The sequence below is a fragment of the Rhinolophus ferrumequinum genome, chromosome 3 (genome assembly GCF_004115265.2).
Source record: "Rhinolophus ferrumequinum isolate MPI-CBG mRhiFer1 chromosome 3, mRhiFer1_v1.p, whole genome shotgun sequence".
Lineage (NCBI taxonomy): Eukaryota > Metazoa > Chordata > Mammalia > Chiroptera > Rhinolophidae > Rhinolophus > Rhinolophus ferrumequinum.
The window spans coordinates 2092977-2112405 of NC_046286.1; the positions used below are offsets into that span (position 1 = coordinate 2092977).

The 19429-nt window shown below is 48.0% G+C and overlaps 2 protein-coding genes, 1 non-coding gene and 1 pseudogene across 6 annotated transcripts; 2 read left to right on the forward strand and 2 right to left on the reverse strand.

The window, feature by feature from the left end:
- The first annotated feature begins 264 nt into the window (after nt 1–264).
- Nucleotides 265–3521, forward strand: LST1 (leukocyte specific transcript 1). 4 transcript variants are annotated; one of them, XM_033103055.1, is made up of 5 exons: nt 268–1342; nt 1425–1528; nt 1732–1830; nt 2128–2150; nt 2718–3515. In XM_033103055.1, exons 2-5 carry the CDS (start codon nt 1450–1452, stop codon nt 2865–2867), a joined length of 351 nt encoding a protein of 116 aa, XP_032958946.1. In that variant the 5' UTR covers nt 268–1342; nt 1425–1449; the 3' UTR covers nt 2868–3515. The 4 variants fall into 4 exon arrangements, with proteins under 4 accessions (XP_032958949.1, XP_032958948.1, XP_032958946.1 ...); XM_033103058.1 differs by lacking the exon at nt 2718–3515 and having other exon boundaries at nt 265–1342; nt 1425–1543; nt 2128–2151; XM_033103057.1 differs by lacking the exon at nt 1732–1830 and having other exon boundaries at nt 266–1342; nt 2718–3521.
- Nucleotides 2911–6443, reverse strand: NCR3 (natural cytotoxicity triggering receptor 3). The gene is made up of 3 exons (XM_033103054.1): nt 6175–6443; nt 4578–4922; nt 2911–4407 (listed from the first exon to the last, which is right to left on the reverse strand). Exons 1-3 carry the CDS (start codon nt 6215–6217, stop codon nt 4292–4294), a joined length of 504 nt encoding a protein of 167 aa, XP_032958945.1. The 5' UTR covers nt 6218–6443; the 3' UTR covers nt 2911–4291.
- Nucleotides 6444–12852: 6409 nt separating this feature from the next.
- On the reverse strand, nt 12853–13970 carry LOC117020513 (pseudouridine-5'-phosphatase-like; annotated as a pseudogene).
- A 1584-nt stretch (nt 13971–15554) lies between these two features.
- LOC117020949 (U6 spliceosomal RNA) lies at nt 15555–15661 on the forward strand. Its single transcript, XR_004422773.1, has one exon. It is a non-coding gene; the product is annotated as a U6 spliceosomal RNA (small nuclear RNA).
- The last annotated feature ends 3768 nt before the right edge of the window (nt 15662–19429 follow it).

A 19429-nucleotide genomic window follows, 5' to 3' on the forward strand; every position in this document is an offset into this window, starting at 1 on the left:
TTGTAGGGTCATTGGCTGGCTGGAGCTGAGGGGACTCCAGGCTGCTTTACAGTCCCAGGAGTCTGAAAGATGTCATAACCCTAACCCTCAAAGCCTAACTTCCTCTCCTAACCATGCTGGGGAGGCTCCGAGGTTGGGGGAGAAGTTAAAGCCAGAGGAGGGGAGGGAATGTCTGAGGTGGCAACACCTCTCCACCCAGGCAGCTCTGGGCAGCTTTTGGTTCCCCCACCCCACTACTGCAGGCCAGAGGCTCTGGTAAGCTGGGAGACTGCAGGGACCCTGCAGGGGGGGGAACTTGGGGGGAGAATCACACCTCAGAACGAGGTAAGACTATGAAGAGCGAAAGGAGAGTATGGTTTTGAGGTTTCCTGACCCCCTGGAGGATTCCTCTGTCCAGCCTGTCTCTGCTCCTCCCAAACTTAAACACAATCCACTTCTACCCCTACTGCCCTTACTGGCCACCTTGGGCCCTCCTCTCCACCTGTGCTTCTGCTCCGTACCCTATGCCACACACACATCCCAAAATTCCTCTTGTACCCAGGAGCGTCTCAGTTTCCAGACTCTGGTCAGCACGTCCGGTTCTGGGGTGAAGTCAGACAGGGCCCCCCTCTTTGCCCTCAAACAGGAACCAGTGGTTATAGGGCAGGAAGTGCCTGAGGGGAAGTGATGGGGCCCCAGATACTCCTCCATGCCCCACTTCAGCCCATCAGTGTCTGCCTCTGGGAAGCAGTTCTCCACTTCAGCCAAATAGGGATCCCCCTCCCCCGACTTGCCCTGGAGCTGAGGGAATGGCCTCAGCTGCTAAGTGGCACTGGATGCTGTTCTCCCTACTTTCCCTCCAGTCCCCACATGCACTGCAGACCCTGGCTCCTCCTCCTCCATCAGCCCCCTCACCAGAACCTAGAACTGTCAGGTGTTGGAGAGGCCCCTGTGAACCACCTGGTCAGTCTGGGGCAGAGGAAAGGGGATGGGCTCTGGAGCTGGACAGAGCTGGGGTTCTATAGCTGGACAGAGCTGGCCTTGAACCCCAGCTCTGTCACTTCCAGGCGGGATGTACTTGTAAGAGTCTGTGATAGAGTTTCAGGTTCCTCAGGGAGGTGGGCACCACAGGACCCTACATTGTCATGGGGATTAGCAGTGACAAATGGAAAGTGCCTAGTTCGGGGTTGGACATAAATGAGGCTCCTCAACCTGGGAAGATTGTAAGTTTACAGATGAGGAACTTGAGGCATGTGACTCACCCCAGGACATTTAGCCTGGCAGAGTCTGGGCTAGATTTCCTCACCTTCAGGCCAGTCTTCAGTCCCCAACCCAATGGCAGTTTGTGAGGAGCTCATGCAGGGTAAGGTAACCGTCTGCATGGGGAGAGTTGTGGGTGCACAGGGAGCAATGGGTGAAAAGAGGTATGTGTGGTTCATGAGTAGGTGGGCAGGGCCTCTCAGGACCAACATGCAAGTGGGCAAGGGACTTCACAGGGAGGCCCAGAGACAGCAGGGATGGCAGAGGAGCCTCGGAGGAGCGCGAGGACGTGAGTGTGAGTGAGGTAACTGATGAGGGATGAGTCCCTCTGGTAGGAGGTGAGGTAACACGGTTGGGTGAAGAATCTCTGAGAGTGTTTTTCTGCCTCTAAAACTGTTGGAGAGGGGAGCTGAGACACTCCCCCTAACCAGGAGGATGGGGTAAGCTGAAGAGGGACAGGGGCCCTCTAATACTTACCCCTTCTCCCTACAGAGCAATGTCTTTACCTGTATGTGGGCTTTGGGCTGGGGGTGCTCCTGCTCCTGGTTGTGGTTGTACTGTCTGCCTGTCTGTGTTGGCTCCATCGGAGAGGTGAGCCCCACCCTGACCTCCCTCAGTCACCCCAGCAATACCCTGAGTTGTCCCCACCCCCACCCTTTCCTACTGCTTTCCCTGAAGCTCCGAGCAACCCTGACACACCCTGGTGAGGAAGGTGGTAGGGGTTGGTGGGAGAGGGGAGGGGAGAATGTCCAAAGAGAGAGGCCAGAGCTTTGGCCTTGGGACCCACAGGCAAGTCAGCAGGAGACAACCAACCTCTGGGGGTGGGGGCGAGTCAGGAGGGCTGGGAGGCCGATGGTGGGCCATGCTGAGCTGCTTCTTTTCTTCCAGTGAGGAAGCTGGAGAGGAGCCTTGTGAGTCTGGGGGAAGGGAAGTGGGTGATGGGGCAACCAAAGGCAGTGGAGGCTGAGATGGTGGGAGGCAAGAGAAGAGAGAGAAAGCTGGAGCATGAGAGAGTAAGCAAGACAGAGAAAATAAGAGGCAGAAAGAGAGGAAAGAGAAGAGCAGAAGACAGGAAAGAAATGGTGTAGAGATAGGAAGAGAAAATAAGACAGAAAAGAGAAAGAAATGAGAGACAGAGTGAGAGAGAAAATCAGAGAATGAAAGAGACACGGGAAAAATAGAGAGATACCAAGAGAAAAAGTAAGAGAGAGAGAATAAGAGTGAAGGGGGGAGAAAGAGAGTGAGAGACACTAGAGAAAGGGCAAGAGAGAAAAGAACAAGAGCTGAGGGCGGGTGGGGGGGAATGGGGGAGGGAGGGGAAGACAGGGGAAGGGAGGGGAGGGAGAGAAAGCCGAGAAGACTGGGAGGCAATGAGGTAAGAAAGTGGGGGTGGGGCAAGAACTCACAGGGAAGGATCAGAGAGAGGGAGGCCCCTCCAGTGACATCCCTTCCTTCAGTACCTTTTCCCTTGGCCCCAGGCCCAGGTCTCGGTGCAGGAGCTCCACTATGCATCTCTGCAGAGGCTGCCCTGCGGTGAGGGGCGTGACCTTGGCAACAGAGAAAGGGAAGGCTCCAAGGAAGACCCTAGCTCCGACTACACCTGCATTTACCAGAACAAAACCACCTGAGCACCCCCAGACACTGCCCTCAACCTAGGCGGGTGGTGTCCTGTGGTTCACCCAGTAAAGTCGGTGGTCTGGCCACCTTCTGTGTCTCAGGCTTCTCAATCTATCTCAAGCCCCCATTCAACATGGCCACCATCAAAACTTAAGCGACTTACCCTCTCACCTTGTCTGGGGTCAAGTAGTGATTTAGTGGGAGAAGGATGTTTAGGGACCCAAGCTCACCTGAAGGCCAGAAAAGAGTACAGTAGTGCCCACCCCACCCCCCACCTTATCTGTAGTTTCAGTTACCCATGGTCGACCATGGTCCGAAAATATTAAATAGAAAATTCCAGAAATAAACAATTCATAAGTTTTAAATTGCACACCACTCTGAGTATTGGAATGAAATTTTATGCTGTCCCGCTTTGTCCTGCCCGGGACGTAACTCATCCCTTTATTCCGCCTATCCACACTATAGATGCTACCTGCCTGTTAGTCACTTAGTCGCCGTCCCAGTTATAAAGTTGACTGTTGAGGGACTGCAGTGTTTGTGTTCAAGTCACCCTTACAGTACCCTAATGCTATGTCACCGTGCCTCCGTCATTCACCTCACTTCATCTCATCACATAAGCAGGCATCGTATCATCTCAGATCATCACAAGAAGAAGGGTGAGAACGATACAATAAGATATTTTAACAGAGATTATATTCATATAAATTTTATTACAGTGCATTTGTTTTCATTGTTCTCTTTTGTATTATTGTTATTAATCTCTCACTGTGCCTAATTTACAAATTAAACTTTAGCATGGGTATATATGTTTAGGAAAAAGCATACTATATATACAGTTCAGTACAGTTCATGGTTTCAGGAGTCCACTGGGGGTCGGAGTGTATCCCCCTTGGATAAGGCGGGACTATTATATTTGTCTGTGGGCAATTGACAAGTAGGACTAATCAGATTCGATACTCCCCCGTTTCTCAGGAGAACTGGCCTCAGCCTCCTGGACCTAGAAGAGGTAGGGCCCATCCTGTTGAACCCCAGGATGGTGGTGAGAGGAGGCTCTAAGCACAGGTGCTGGGAAGCTCCCTCCTTGGCCCTTTCCAGGCCAGACTTACTAGAAGGGAGAGTTAAGAGTCAGGGAAACCTGGAGAGGGGTATACTGGGCATCTGGAGAACGGAGAAGGAAATACACAGAGACTCATAAGAAGTTAGTAGTGGGGCAGAGACAGATTTATTGGGGTTTCTTGATGAGCATTGGGATCACTGGAGTCTGGAATCACTCATCAGAGGCCATCCAAGCAGTGGCAGTGTCTTCTCATGTGACAGTGGCCTGGTGGAGAGCTGATCAGAGTCACTGGGCGCTGCAGGCCTCCCCTCCTTGGTGTCTGTCTGCTCGTGGGGCCTCTCACTGCCCCTCCACCTCTTCTGCCATTGCACAGCTCCATCACTCACATGTGCCTTGGTAATAGATGGTGCTGCCCACGGCCACAGAGAGAAAGCTGAAGGCATAGAATCCAGCCCGAAGGAGGAGGGATGTGAGGGCCCCTCGCTGAGGAGGTCCTGCGTGTGGGTGGTAGAAAGGAAGCGCTTGGTAAATGGGACCCTGGGGAAGGAGCGAGGATGGGCTCAGGGAGGGACAGAGGGCAGGGAGCCTCAGGGAAGGACTCTCAACTGCCACAGAGGGTGGGGCTTCCAGCCACGGAGGCACAGCTTCCCTCTGGGCACCTCACCTGTCTCCACCACCAGTAGAGTCCCATTCCCTGTCCCGACACCCAGGCCCAGCACTTCCACCCTGCACACATAGATTCCAGCGTCACGGCCTCGTGTGTCCCAGATGTGTAGCTCAGCCTGGTGGTCACAGAGGAAGCGGGAAGAGGCAAGAGGGGCCAGGCGGCCCCTGAACTCTGGGGTCCTGTTCCTCACCTCATTCCCTGGGGCCACATTGTCCCGGTACCATGTGACGGAGCCAATGGCCAGTCTCCCTCGGCTGGCATTGAAGGAACAGGGCAGGAAGGCAGTGACGCCCTCCTGGGTACGAACCTCAGGGGGCTGAGACACCCAGAGAGCACAGGATACTGAGGGCAGAGAGACAACCCAGAGAAACACCTCCCCAGTTAGTCCGAAGAGAAAAGACAAGAGAACCTGCAGGACATCCCCGCTGTCCCCTCACCATGGAGAATCAGGGGGACAAGCACTTTGGGTGCCTCATTCAATCCTTTCCTCTTCACCAATCTCATTTCTTAACATTGCTTATTAAATCGTTTTTCAAATTCTTCCCTATACCCACTCTCACCCTCACCCTCTCCCATCATTTTCCAGCTACATTCACGAGTAACATCTTGCTGAAATTTAACCTGTCACAGAGACATTGAAACTCATTAATAAATGTGGATGTCTAGTTCATATCGTTGATTGTGTTATTCCAAGTATTATTTTAGTACCAATGACATTCTACAGTATACCACCCTTGCTACTTTGTTTTTTGTTAAAGAACATTAACTACTTAAATGTACAGGTGAAGACATGGCTATAATTGATTGAGATACCTATTTAACTTAATCCAAATTGATGAATTACGCCAATTATTAAAATCCCTGATTAAATTCTCTAGCTGGTGAAATTTACCAGTCATTCTATTTCAGTGGTTCTCAAACTTGAGAGTTCATTGGAATCACGTGGAGTCTCTGTTCGAACAGATCCCTGCGCCCCACCCGTTTTTTATCCAGTGGGTCTGGAATAGGGCCTGGATTTGCCCCAGGTTCCCAGCTGATCTGAAGCTACAGGTCCGGAGTCCACACTCTATTTAGTTAAGGGGTATATATGATAGGTAAGGTGTCTCCGTTAATTAAAATCAGTTTCACTAAGAAACTTATCTTAGATTTAATTAGGTCTCCCAAACTCCTAATTATATCTAGACCCAGATAATAAGCTTTAATAGGCTTATTAAACTCATCAAATTAAACCCCTTTAAAAAAAATTGACCCCTTCCCTTAAGCCCTTCCTTCCTTCCAACCGATTTTACTGGTTCTTTCAACTTGATCTTATTAGGAAGGTGGCTGAGAAGAAAAGAGTCCTGGGATGGAAGCTGGAGAGTGACCCCCTGGTGGATAACATGGAGGGAACTGAGAACTGGGGGAGGGAGGTCCCTGGGTGTCGGCTTTATGGAGGGTCCCACCTGCTCCCACTCTCCTTTCTCCTTGCCCCTCCTCTCAGGGTCCATGTTCAGCCCCCACCAAGCCTGCTCCCCTGGGATACCTATGTCCAGCCTCCCCCATCCTCCCTCCTCCCAGCCCCACACTCCACAGGGTCCTGGGAGAAAGCTGTCACCTGGATGGACCATGATAAAGATGAACAACAGCATCCGGACCATGTCGAAGGGCGTTCCAGTTGACGAGGGGGCCCTGAGCAGGGAGGCGAGGGTGGAGGAGAAATGACCCACCACTTGTGACCAAGCCTTTGGTCACCAGACAGGAGTAGGGAGCTTTCTACGACACACAGGACTCACACATCACTTGCCAAGGACCTCAACTGCCTGGGCCCTTGGGCATGAAATGCATGCCTCTCTGAGGAGAGAGGCTGTTGCTGGTGGTGATATCTGGGTCACCAGGAAGTGGGGGCAGCATGTGGGCAGGTTGCCTAAGTGTTTGGGAGGGAGGGTGGGGCTCACATGTCTGTAAACTCTAGGGTAGGTGGGTGAGACCAGGATGTGGTTCCCCCACCTTCTGACGTTCAAGAAGACCAACATTTTATGCAGAAGAAACCTCCAGGAGCCTCCTGGACCTAGAGCTCACCTACTTCCCCTCCCCAGGGCTCAACAGTGCCCAGGTCCATTCCATCCATTCCCTCCCCTGGAATCAGGCCCTCCCCCAGGGCAGTTCCAGAAATTGTATCATTGTAGGGCTTCACTGGAGCCAGCTGATTGGTAGTGATGACAGGGGTTGCTAGGGGCTTTGTTTGGAAGCTGCATTTGCATAGCTATCACCCGGTTTAACACAGACTGTATTGACTTGCAAGGTCTGGCAGAGTGAGTGCAGCGGATGGAGAAGTTCGGGCTCTTTCATAATCAGATCTCCATTAAGGAATACACCTCTCACAGAGGCCTGCTTTGCCTAGAACATCCTGCACGGACTCATTACCCACTGGTAAATCCACTCATATATTATTTTATTCACTATTTAACTAACATTTATTGAGCAATCACAAAGTGTCCATTACATAAAATATATTTGTACAGACACAAATGAAAGACATATTGCATTACATATATCTCCAAGGTTATACACGGATTAATAAAAGAGTAGGCCACATACTCTTGTATATGTATGACAGACCCACGTGAGATAACACAGCACATAGAAAAGGATTCCCTGTAATGAGCCTGGTGAAACACGGGCCCAGCCCTCTTACCACACACTTCTCTCTGGCTCCTTTTATATCAATATGTATTTTTCCTTTGTGCCTATGTTTCTAGCTCTGTTTCACAATACATTTGTAGATTGTGCAGTGCCCACCCTTCACTGCAGTGATCTGGAGCTTTTGTTTTTTTGGAGAACCAGTAATCTCGTGGTCCAGAATGCTGGCTTGGAATCAGGCTGGATTCAAACGCCAGCTGCCACACAAACTCATTATATAAGCTTGAACAAATTATTTACTTCTATGAACCACTTAGACACACATGCACGCCACACAGCAGGGAAGGACAGTGTGGGGACAAAGCCCCAGAGAGCAGTTTCCAGGCTCTCGGCCTCACGTAGAAAGGTGCTGGCTCGGGTAGTAGATGGCCATCAGCTGTGACTAGTTGGCCATCGGCTGTAACCAGTTAGCCATTAGCCCCTGATAGAACTGCCATAGCTAAGCTAGCAAGGTCGTGGCGTGGCGTGGCGTGGCATGGCGGAGTGTGGATTACGGATTGCAGTTAGCACGGCAGATGGCAGCTAGCAAGTGAGGTTGGTTGACAGAGAAGTGGACGGCAGGTTGCGGATCGTGTGGCTCCTGCTCCCTGTGTCTCCAACCCAGCCGCCAGGGAGAATATAGTGGTGTGACTCCCCTACCTATGGTTCCATGGGTGTTCCTTTTTGGCCTCACCATATCCTGAGTGTCATGCGGGGTGTCAGGCAGAGTCTCAGCACCCGCTCCCCGCATAAGAACATAGGATATGGCGAGGCCAAAAAGGAATACCCACGGAGCCATAGATAGAGGAGTCATACAACTATAGTCTCGCTGGCGGCTGGGTTGGAGACACAGGAGGCAGGAGCCACACTATCCGCAACCCACCATCCACTTGTCTCTGCCAAACAATCTCACTTGCTAACTGCAAACTGCCTCTCTGCAATCTGCAATCCACACTCCGCCGCTTGCTGGCTCAGCCACCATCTTCTTGCTAGCCCCCTTTGCTGCTAGCGTAGCCACAGCAGTTATATTAGTGGCCAATGGCTCACTGGTTACAGCTGACAGCCAACTAGCCACAGCTGATGGCCATCCAATCACAGTTGATGGCCATTTACTACCCGAGTGAGCACCTTTCCACGTGAGGCCGAGAGCCTGGAAACTGCACTCCTGGTTCTGTCCCCACACTGAGTTCTTATGTGGGGAGCGGGACCAGAGACCCCGCAGGCCACCCTGCACAACAACTGACTCAGCCATTCTCCCATCCGTGGAGTGGCTGCCTCCTCAGGGCAATCTAACCGGAGGACATGGGACTAAGGTGCCACGGCAAGGCAAGAGCTGCCCCCTGGTGGTCACAGAGCATGGGGGGGGCCTGAGGTACCAACAGGTGGCTTTTCTCCACTGGGCTGTAATTCCAGCTTCTGCCCTGTCCCTTTCTGTGCCTTGTCCTATCAACATTAATTCCCACCCAAAGAGTCAATGTAGAGAAAATTGTGTCTTCTACTCAACTGTGAGAAGCCCACAGTTTATTGACGGAGGGGAGGGTCACCACTTAGTGGAATGGGGTGGGGGCTGAAATGGGCAATTGACCTGAAGATAAACCATACTTTCACAGTACACACTCAATCTCCGTGTCCCTGGGCAATGTGGCTTAGACGTCAAGTCAGCCTAAGTTGGAGTCCTGGTTTTACTACTTGCACATCTGTAAAATGGGAGTAGCACTGTGGGGACAGAGCCCCAAAAAGCAGTTTCCAGGCTCTCGGCCTCACATAGAAAGGTGCTGGCTCAGGTAGTAAATGGCCATCGACTGCGATCAAATGGCCATCAGCTGTGGCTAGTTGGTCGTCAGCTGTAACCAGTGAGCCATTGGCCACGAATATAACTGCCGTGGCTAGGCTAGCAGAAAATGGGGGCTAGCAAGAAGATGGTGGCTGAGTCTGCAAGCGGCGCAGTGAGGGTTGAGAATTGTGTTGCTCCTGTTTCCTGTGTCTCCAACCCAGCCGCCAGCGAGAATACAGTGGTATGACTCCCCTACCTATGGCTCCGTGGGTGTTCCTTTTTGGCCTCACCATGTCCTGCGTTCTTATGTGGGGAGTGGGACCAGAGACCCCGCTGGATCCCCTGCACTACAAATGGCACAGCGAGCAGGGTACGGTGTCGGCCAAAGCCCTCCGAAGGGCGGTGGAGCAGTTTGTGCGTATGAACACTCAGTTGCAGGAAGACCAGGAGGAGCAGCTGCCGGAGAGCTGGACCCCATGGAGGGGTGGAAAGACGTGGACGGTTCCCCAACCAGCAAAGGCCGGAGAAAGCGAAGGTCGTTGCGGCCCCATGGGCTGGAAAGTGCTTGCTGAGGCAGCCCGGATGCAGGACTTGTAGTCCCAGGAGGAAAGGCTTGCTGAGTCCTCCGTGGGAGCTGAGGGTGAGGTCAAGGTCATCCCTCACCCTCAGGACAGCCCTGGCAAATGACTATGGACTATGGGGAATTGCCTTCCATCCCTAATTTAATTGACCACTTGACTGTTTGGGAACATACCACCATGTAATGGAACTGGCGGATATTTGCTTTTGTGTCTTGACCGGCAGCCATCGAGAATATGTAAGCACCTTGACTGTGAGCCGCTGTTGTTCCAGCACGGTACCCTGAGAGGCCCAGAGAGAGTGGCAGTGCCCTGAGAGCCCTGGCTGTGTCCAGGAAGTCTGGCTGTGTCCAGAGAGAGTGGCAGTGCCCTGAGAGCCCTGGCTGTGTCCAGGAAGTCTGGCTGTGTCCAGAGAGAGTGGCAGTGCCCTGAGAGCCCTGGCTGAGTCCAGGAGGTCTGGCTGTGTCGAGAGAGTGGCAGTGCCCTGAGAGGCCCTCGTGTGCCCGGGTAGACTAGTGGTACCCTAAGAAGTCCAGGAAGTCTGGCTGTGCCCAGAAGTATTGGTGGTGCCCTGAGAAACCCTGGCTGTGCCCGGGGAGACTAGTGGTACCCTAAGAAGTCCAGGAAGTCTGGCTGTGCCCAGAAGTACTGGTGGTGCCCTGAGAAACCCTGGCTGTGCCCGGGGAGACTAGTGGTACCCTAAGAAGTCCAGGAAGTCTGGCTGTGCCCAGAAGTACTGGTGGTGCCCTGAGAAACCCTGGCTGTGACCAGAGAGCTTGGCTGTGTCCAGGAGATAGCATTCACCTCCAGGCTCCTCGCACAGGGCCCCTCGCGGAAGACGCTTGTCGAGTAGATTGTGAGGCGAGACCCTGTAGGGGTGGAGTGTGGGGACAGAGCCCCAAAAAGCAGTTTCCAGGCTCTCGGCCTCACATAGAAAGGTGCTGGCTCAGGTAGTAAATGGCCATCGACTGTGATCAAATGGCCAGCAGCTGTGGCTAGTTGGTCGTCAGCTGTAACCAGTGAGCCATTGGCCACGAATATAACTGCCGTGGCTAGGCTAGCAGAAAAAGGGGGAGCTAGCAAGAAGATGGTGGCTGAGTCTGCAAGCCGCACAGTGAGGGTGGAGAATTGTGTTGCTCCTGTTTCCTGTTTCTCCAACCCAGCCGCCAGCGAGAATACAGTGGTATGACTCCCCTACCTATGGCTCCGTGGGTGTTCCTTTTTGGCCTCACCATGTCCTGCGTTCTTATGTGGGGAGTGGGACCAGAGACCCCGCCGGATGCCCTGCATGACAAGCACCTGTCAACTTTCAGACCCCGCTGTACTGTCTGTTTGCCCCTATGTCCTCCCCAGTCCGGGGCTAGGATGACCAATGTTATAGCTGGGCCTGAACTCAAGGGTATCCTGCTTTCTCCTCCTCTTTTCTCTATCTACGATTTTCAGTATCCAAAAATGTTGCAGATTCCAAAGACAATACTTGGATTTTTTTAAAGCCCATCTAGAATATATCCTGGTATATGTGTGGACCCTTTTTAATAATTCTGAGGCCCTCTAGGGAGCTTTAACCTGCAGGGTGGGAGCTGTTGTGTTAATTAGCTCAGCCGACACAAGGATGGAATTTTTCAAAAGAAAGTTTTACCGGGTACTCAAGAGGAAAGACAACAAAGAGCAAAGCTGTGAAGTGGATGTATACACATCTCTGTTCTAACTTCTTTAACATCCAGCTGTGGGCTGACTTGAGTGTGATTAGGGCCAATAAACTCCCAGCTCAAAGCTCAGAGCAAAGAGGTGACAACACAGAAGGGACTCTGGAATCCCAGCACAGGTGATCCCACCTCACTGGCGTTTCCTCCTCTAAGTGTTGGCAGGGGTAAGTTGTGGGTGGCGTCTCTGGTTAAGTCCTTATAAATGTTTTTCAACTAATTAATGGTTGCCAGTTTCTTCTTTCAACCTCTCTGGCACCTGACTCTCCAGCTTCCTCATCTCTCTGGAAGACTTAATGTCCAGGTAAATGACATTTTAAACACTAAGACATATTATATAAAGTCAGATGCACAGATCCTAAGTGTACAGTTTGATGACCTCTGGCAAATATATGTCAACAACACTGCAATTCCATCACCCCCCAATTTTTTCCTAAACCCATTTCTGGTCAATCCCTCTCCCCTCCCAGAAGCAACCACTGATCTATACCCCTATAGATTAGTTTAATCTGGGTTTTTTTCCGACTTAAAATTTATTTTATTACAAAGACATATTTTTCTTAATTAAAATAAAAAATGAGCATGAATGAAGAAGCAAAATTTCCCCTTCACCACACCCACCGAATCTCTCACTCTCTCTTTAACAACAGCAAATATTCGTAAAGCAATTGCTATATACCAGGCACTATTAAGTTACTCAATCCTGAAAATTTAGGTGTTGTACACATTTCACAAATATAAAAACTGAGAATCAGTGTTTTGATAACTTGTTTAAGGTTATACAGATTAATCAATGGTAAAGCCAGGATATGAACTGGGTTATAAGCCTCCTTTTATTTATTTATTTTTCTTATTGTACGTGAGATTTATTTTCATTTATTTTTCTTTTTTTTTTTTTTACTCTTCCACTTACAGTTGACATTCAATATTATTTTCTATTAGTTTCAGGTAAACGATTTGTTAAGGGCTCATCCATGACATGGCTTTCCCACTCAGCTTATAAAGCAAATAGAATTATCATCTCACTTTTATCAGTTGCTACTGCATGTTAAGATCAGCACTGAGGGGGCTGGCCCAGTGGCTCAGGCGGATGGAGCTCCATGCTCCTACCGCGGAAAGCTGCTGGTTGGATTCCCACATAGACCAGTGGGCTCTCAACCACAAGGCTGCCGGTTGGACTCCTTGACTCCGGCAAGGGATGGTGGGCTCTGCCCCCTGCAACTTATAACAAGGGCAACTGGACCTGGAGCTGAGCTGCGGACAACTAAGACTGAAAGGACAACAACTTGACTTGGAAAAAAGGCCTGGAAGTACACGCTGTTCCCCAATAAAGTCCTGTTCCCCTTCCCCAATAAAAAAAATAATAATAAAAATAAATAAATAAATAAAAGAAATGAACACAAATAGAATTTCATTTTGTCTTGGAAAAGTATGTGTTTACATATATATGCATACACATATTCACACACAACCATGTATATGTATGCATGCATATTCACTGTACATGATTATTATATGACTATGCAAATACACTCATATCATTATTCATAGGACAATTTTGATCTCTGTTCTGATCTCTGTTCTGGGCTGTCTCTATTTTGTTTTTTCTCGACTGTCAAGTTAGGCTTTTCACTTGCATTTACTGCAGAGCAAGCGCACAAGTGGTGAAGATGGAATGGCTGTTGCCGTGGCAATGTGGGCGTTGCACGGATCCTTGCTGCTTCCTGGGCAGGATGGCTCCCTCAGTGCGCACCCCCTCACCCCCAAGCCGCGTGGAGGCCCTCTCACTCACAGGCCGGCAAACCGAAGAGTTTCGGCTGGAAGTCCCGCAGTGCGACCGTGACCTGGGTCGTCAGGTCTCCGTGTAAGTGTCCATCTGGAACCATAACCACGTGCATTCCCGCTGCTAGGGCCGCCTCCACCCGGTTGGGAGTGTCTTCAAAGACGAGGCACTTCTCCATGGGGGCAGGAGGGGAGAACCTCTTCGCACAGGCGAGATATGTGACTATGACTGGGTCCGGCGTGCCATCCTCACTTCGGGGTCATCCCCCAAAACGATGTGATCAAACAAGCTGAAGAATTCCTCGTGTGCACTGGTCTTCATCTCGAAGGACATGGACCCGGAGCTGGTGGCCACCGCCAACAGCACGTGGTGCTTCCGCAGATGGTGGGCGAGTTTTTCCAGCCCTGGCATCAGAGCGGCCGTGGGGAACACATCTTGCAGCTTCGCCTGGCTGTCTTCCACCAGCTCGTCTTTGGACATCGGCAGCTGCAGGACGTCTAGTATGACCCGAGCCGCCTCTAGTGCGTGGGACTTCACATCCTACGTGTACGTCTTCTCATAGCGACCACAGGTTTCTTGGAACACCTCTGAAGAGAGCCAGCCGTTCAGTGTCCAGAAGGAGGTGGGTGATGGGCCGCAGCAGGGGAACGGGCGCCACCATTGTGCCTCCCTCTCGGCCAGGTGGGAGCAGGGAGGAGGCCTAGTTTAATCTGCTTTTGCACTTCATATAAATGGAATTATATGACATACACCCTTGTATCTGGATTCTTTCATTCTGCATAATGTCTGTGAGATTTATCTATGTTGTTGCTTGTAGAAGTAGCTTGTTCCTTTTTATTGCTGAGTGGTATTCCATTATACAGTTTATCTGTTTACCTCATGATATACAATTGGGTTGTTTGTTATATTTTTGCTGTTGTGAATAAATCTATGAACATTCATGTACATATCTTGCAAATGACTTTTTCTTTCTTTATGCTCTTTTTTAATTATTATTAGTTTCAGGTGTACAAAGCAAATGACTTCGATACCTGACTTCACAGTTGCTTCATCTTCTCCACTCCAACCATCACCTTGACTCTACATGACTGCACTTTGGATCTTGTCACTGTGGAAGCTGTTCCCCTTTGGAATCTTACCTCTTCTTTCACAAGAACATAAGAGCAATCAGGACTGATCCCTTCAGGCACCTGTTCCCTGCACGTGTACATTCACACCATTCTCCTAAAACAACTTTTAGGTTGTTTCTCTCACTTTCAATCACAAATTTTGAGCATCTACCATGGGCTTACCCAGGCACTCCTGTCATAGCCACAGTGTTAACTACTGCTTCCCCAATCTATATCTCTACCTTCACCTCACGCCTCTTTCTTGAGGTCTGTGTCCAGAATATCTGACGTCCCTCTAGACATCGCCTCCAGAATGTTCCGCAGGCCTTTCAAAATAATCAGCGTCCACCAAACTGGGTCAGCCTCCTATATTCCCCATCTTAGTGAATGGAAACACAATCCACCCATTCACTCAAGGCAAAAAACCCCTGGATTTATCCGATTATTCCTTCTCTCTCAATTCCCCCATCCAAACAATCTCAAGTCCTGTCCAACCTGCCTCTGAAATATCTCAGGTATCTTTCCCTGCCTCTTAATTCTCACTGCTAGTTAAAGGCCCTCCTCATCTCTGTAAAATTGCTTCTCTGGGGAACAGTGTGGTTTCTTCTCAGTATCATTCCACACCTCCCTCTCTGAGCATCGAGGCTCATCCACCCATTCAACAACGTTTTTACAAATGCCTTCCATGTGCCAGACAGACACCCTAGCTTTATCTTCCATTATATAGCTTCCCCTCATCTCTCTCCTTATCTCTCCTACCTCCCTCAAATCTATCCACAACTCTTTTGTCTCACCATCTTTATTCATATCACTTGTTTTCTCCCTATCTCTCTACCCATACCACACATCTCTCTAAACATCTCTACACACACACACACACACACACACACACACACACGTCTGATTATTCACTAATCCATTCATTCAACAAATATTTAGTGAGCATTTTTCATGTGACAGACACCCTATTTCTTCATATTTCTTTTTCTTCCATAATCTCTCTCTCTACCTCTTTTTCTGCCTCCCCACCTTTCTCCACATTTTCCCTCTCCACTTCTCTCCATCAGCACACCTCTTTTCCCCACCCCATCTCTCACCCTCTTTCTCCTCCATTTCTCTCTGGGTGGAAGAATGAGGCAGGTCTGGCAAGGCACTCACCTCTTCCCTGTGGGGGCTGATCACCCCTCCACTGAGAAGCCTTTCCTGATTCTGCCCTTGACCTGGTGCAAGGATGCTTTCTAAAAAAATTTAATCTACAATATTAGAGGAAGACTTTAACCCACATCTCTCAGAAACTGATAAATCAAACAGACAAACAATTACTGAAGACATAGAAGGATGAAACCAGACAATCAACAAGCTTGATCTAGTGCTCACTTCAGCAGCACATACACTAAAATTGTAACGATAAAGAGGAGTTTAGCATGGCCCCTGCACAAGGATGACATGCAAATTCATGAAGCATTCCATAATTTTGAATAATAATGTCAACTAAATTTAATACATATGTAGTCACAGGATGTGGAGTACAGCATAGGGAATAGAGTCAATGGAATTGTAACAGCTATATACTATGTCCGAGGGGGAGTAGACTGGGGTGAGGGGGTTATCACTTTGTGAGGGGTGTAAATGTCTATTACATTGTTTTGTACACCTGAAACTAATAAGTACATAAATAACAAGCTTGATCAAATGGCAATATGTAGTATCTTAGGGAAATTAGAAAATACACATTCTTTTCAGGTACACACAGACATTTGGAAAAAAGAATCAAAGTCATATAGAACACAATTGCTGAACAAAATCTATGACAATTTAAGATCAATAACAAAGAATATTATATATTTGGAAATTTAAAAAAAAATTATTTTTAATGTATTTGAACTTCCAAAACCTATTTCTAAATAATTCAAATGTTAAAATAAAATATTATAGGTGCCGGCCCATGGCTCAGGCGGTTGGAGCTCCGTGCTCCTAACTCCGAAGGCTGCCGGTTCGATTCCCACATGAGCCACTGCGCTCTCAACCACAAGGTTGCCGATTCAACTCCTCGAGTCCCTCAAGGGATGGTGGGCTGCGCCCCTGCAACTAGCAACGGCAACTGGACCTGGAGCTGAGCTGCGCCCTCCACAACTAAGACTGAAAAGGACAACTTGAAGCTGAATGGCACCCTCCACAATTAAGATTGAAAGGACAACTTGACGGGGAAAAAAAAGTCCTGGAAGTACACAGTTTCCAAAAAAAGTCCTGTTCCCCTTCCCCAATAAAATCTTTAAAAAAAAAATTATAATAGAATTTAAAATATTTTGAACTGAATGACAGTAAAAACACGGCCTACCTAACCTGTGGGATGTAGCTAAAATAATTCATAAAAAAAAGTAAATGTGCATGTTAGGAAAGAAAATTTGAAAATCAATGAGTTGAACAGATATTTCAAGAAATTAGGAAAAGCACAGAGTAACCCCCAAAAACTAAGGAAGGAAGTAACAAAGATACTTTTAGGAATTAATGAAATAGAGAACAACAAAAAAAACAACAGAGGGCCGGCCCGGTGGCTCAGGCGGTTAGAGCTCCATGCTCCTAAAGGCTGCCGGTTCGATTCCCACATGGGCCAGTGGGCTCTCAACCACAAGGTTGCCAGTTCAATTCCTCGAGTCCCGCAAGGGATGGTAGGCTGTGCCCCCTCCAACTAAGATTGAACATGGCACCTTGAGCACCTTGAGCTGAGCTGCCTCCCGGATGGGTCAGTTGGTTGGAGCGCATCCTCTCAACCACAAGGTTGCCGGTTTAGACTCCCACAAGGGATGGTGGGCTGTGCCCCCTGCAACTAGCAACGGCAACTGGACCTGGAGCTGAGCTGCGCCCTCCACAACTAAGACTGAAAGGACAACAACTTGACTTGGAAAAAAAGGCCTGGAAGTACACACTGTTCCCCAATAAAGTCCTGTTCCCCTTCCCCAATAAAATCTTAAAAAAAAAAAAGACAATAGAGCAGAATACAAATGTATATTTACAGAGACTACTAAACTGAAAATCTCTGACCAAATTCACTAAGCAGAAAAAGGAGAGAAAAGGAATGCACAGACCAAAAATACGTAATTTAAAAGGAATGTAATGTCAGGTACAGAAAATATTTAGATTCGCAAATTTTTTAAAAATATTTTATTGGGGAACAATGTATATTTCCAGGACTTTATTGGGGAACAGTGTGTTTTTCCGAGGACCCATCAGCTCTAAGTCAAGTCGTTGTCCTTCAATCTAGTTGTGGAGGGCGCAGCTAGGCTCCAAGTCCAGTCGCTGTTTTAAATCTAGTTGCGGAGGGCACAGCCCACCATCCCATGCAGAATCGAACTGGCAACCTTGTTGTTAAGAGCATGTACTCTAACCAACTGAGCCATCTGGTCGCCCTAGATTGCAAATTTTGATGAGATGAATAATGTTCTAGAAAAATATATGACCAAAACTTACTCAAGAAAAAATTAAAAGCCTGATGTATCTATAACCATTAAAGAAATGAATCAGTTGTTAAAAATTTAACCACCAAAGAAAGCACCCCAAGCCCAGATCGTTATGAAATCTTCAAAACAGAGATCATTCCACACATACAAAAATTATTTTAGCAATCAGAAAACAGGAAAAGTTTCTCAACTTATTTCATGAGATTAATATAACATTGATACAAAAGCCAGGCAAAGAAAATTTGAGAAAGGACAATTGTAAAACGGTTACACTCATGAACATAGATGCAAGAAGAAGAAGGAACAATACAAATATTAACAAATGTAAGCCAGAATTGACTAAGTATAAAACAATTTAACCAAGCAGTCTTTATTCTAGAAGAGCAATTCACTATTCATGTTAATTCCTAGTTCCTATTCATAGAATTCACTGCATTAAGAGATTAAGGAGGAAACTCCCTATGACCATCTCAACCAATATAATAAAAACATTTCACAAAAGGTGTTCATAATAGCAACTGCTTGCTTTAAAAAATAGAAATAAAAACATTTGCAAGTCATTTATAATTTTAAAAGTTAGGAATGTATATTATATGAGGTCTGACAATTAGGTTCGAGAACTTGCCACTGTGCGCTTACACTGGCAGCACTGTACAAACAGCTCAGAAAGGTTTCATAACCTTGGTATATCAGTGTCTCACAGCTGTGTTCGTGTCGACACGTGGCAGTGTCTTGCTGAGTGGCGTTTATTATTGTTGCTGCATGTTTTTGTGTGCCGTCATGAGAATGTCTGAGCTTGAGTTAGAGCAATGAACAAACATTAAATTTCTTGTTAAACTTGGCAAGAGTGGAAGTGAAATCAGGGACATGTTAGTCCAAGTTTATGGGGATAATGCCATGAAGAAAACGGCAGTGTACAAATGGATTAAACGTTTTTCTGAGGGGAGAGAATGCGTCACTGATGAAGAGAGGTCAGGGCAGCCAGTAACGAGCAGGACTGACGAAAATATTGCAAAAATTCGTCAAATTGTGCGTCAAAATCTTCAGCTGACTGTGAGAAGCATAACAGACCAAGTAAACATCAATAAAGAAACAGGAATATCTGAACTGAAATTGTTGGCATGAGAAAGGTGTGTGCAAAAATGGTCTTGAAGGAGCTCACCGATGAACAAAAGCAAAGGAGAGTCAAAGTTTGCCAAGACCTTTTGGAGAGGCAAGACGATGTTTTTGACCATGTTATCACCGGTGATGAAACATGAGTGTACCAAGGTGATCCTGAAACAAAGCGTCAAAGTGCACAATGGAAATCAGCCAATTCTCCACAACCAAAAAAACGTTCCGTCAGTTCAAATCAAGAGTCAAAACGACGTTGCTAACCTTTTTTGATATCAGAGGGATTATCATTGTGAATTTGTACCAACTGGACAGTTAACCAAGTTTATTTGGAAGTGCTGAAAAGGCTTGTGAAAAAGTTAGACGAAAACGACTTGAACTTTTCGCCAACAATTCATGGTTCTTGCATCACGACAATGCACCAGCTCACACGGCACTGTCTGTGAGGGGGTTTTTAGCCAGTAAACAAATAACTGTATTGGAACACCCTCCCTACTCACCTGATCTGGCCCCCAATGACTTCTTTCTTTACTCCAAGATAAAGGAAATATTGAAAGGAAGACATTTTGATGACATTCAGGACATTAAGCGTAATATGATGACAGCTCTGATGGTGATTCCAGAGAAAGAGTTCCAAAATTGCTTTGAAAGGTGGACTAGGTGCTGGCATCGG